The sequence below is a fragment of the Penaeus monodon genome, chromosome 29, assembly GCF_015228065.2.
Source record: "Penaeus monodon isolate SGIC_2016 chromosome 29, NSTDA_Pmon_1, whole genome shotgun sequence".
In the NCBI taxonomy this organism is placed as follows: domain Eukaryota; kingdom Metazoa; phylum Arthropoda; class Malacostraca; order Decapoda; family Penaeidae; genus Penaeus; species Penaeus monodon.
Window position 1 is genome coordinate 37,860,867 of NC_051414.1, and position 494 is coordinate 37,861,360.

The following is a 494-nucleotide window of genomic DNA, read 5'->3' on the forward strand; positions in this document are numbered from 1 at the left end:
CAACTGCTGGTGTAATATTTTCTGTTGCTGTGCAAGTTCCTGGGCTGCCTGTGTTTTCTGCTTTGCACGCTGAATGCGCTCAGCAAGATTAGCTGCAACCTGGCCGGGGTTTAGAGGCCCATCATACTGAATTCCTGATTCAGCCAGGACTTGAGCATGCTTGGGATTCTTGTGTGTGGGGTTGCTGAGGGGAGGCTTTGTGGTTGGCGTGCGTTTGATTGCTATGTTCTTGATTGTCTCAAACCGGGTACAGTACAAAGATGAAAAATTGCTATTATTATCCTGTGCAAACAGCTGAGATGTACGCATAGAACGAGAACTCTTCTGAAATGGATAGAGAATACATATTTTATGTATGACAAAGAAAGCCATTTTAAAAATATAAGCAGAAGTAAGAAAAATCCTGTCTGACAGCCATTCAATTGCCAAATATTAACAAAAAATAAAATGACAAATAACACTTAAATTTGCTGCCTTATCACATATATTTCCAA

The 494-nt window shown here is 40.3% G+C and overlaps 1 protein-coding gene across 1 annotated transcript in view; it reads right to left on the bottom strand.

The window, feature by feature from the left end:
* LOC119592239 (helicase domino-like) overlaps positions 1–494 on the bottom strand; it is a gene marked incomplete at its 3' end in the record, with an annotated part of 26,783 nt that continues 26,289 nt past the window's right edge. Inside the window, 1 exon segment of the mRNA XM_037941071.1 lies at positions 1–324. Coding sequence (XP_037796999.1) covers positions 1–324 — 324 coding nt within the window.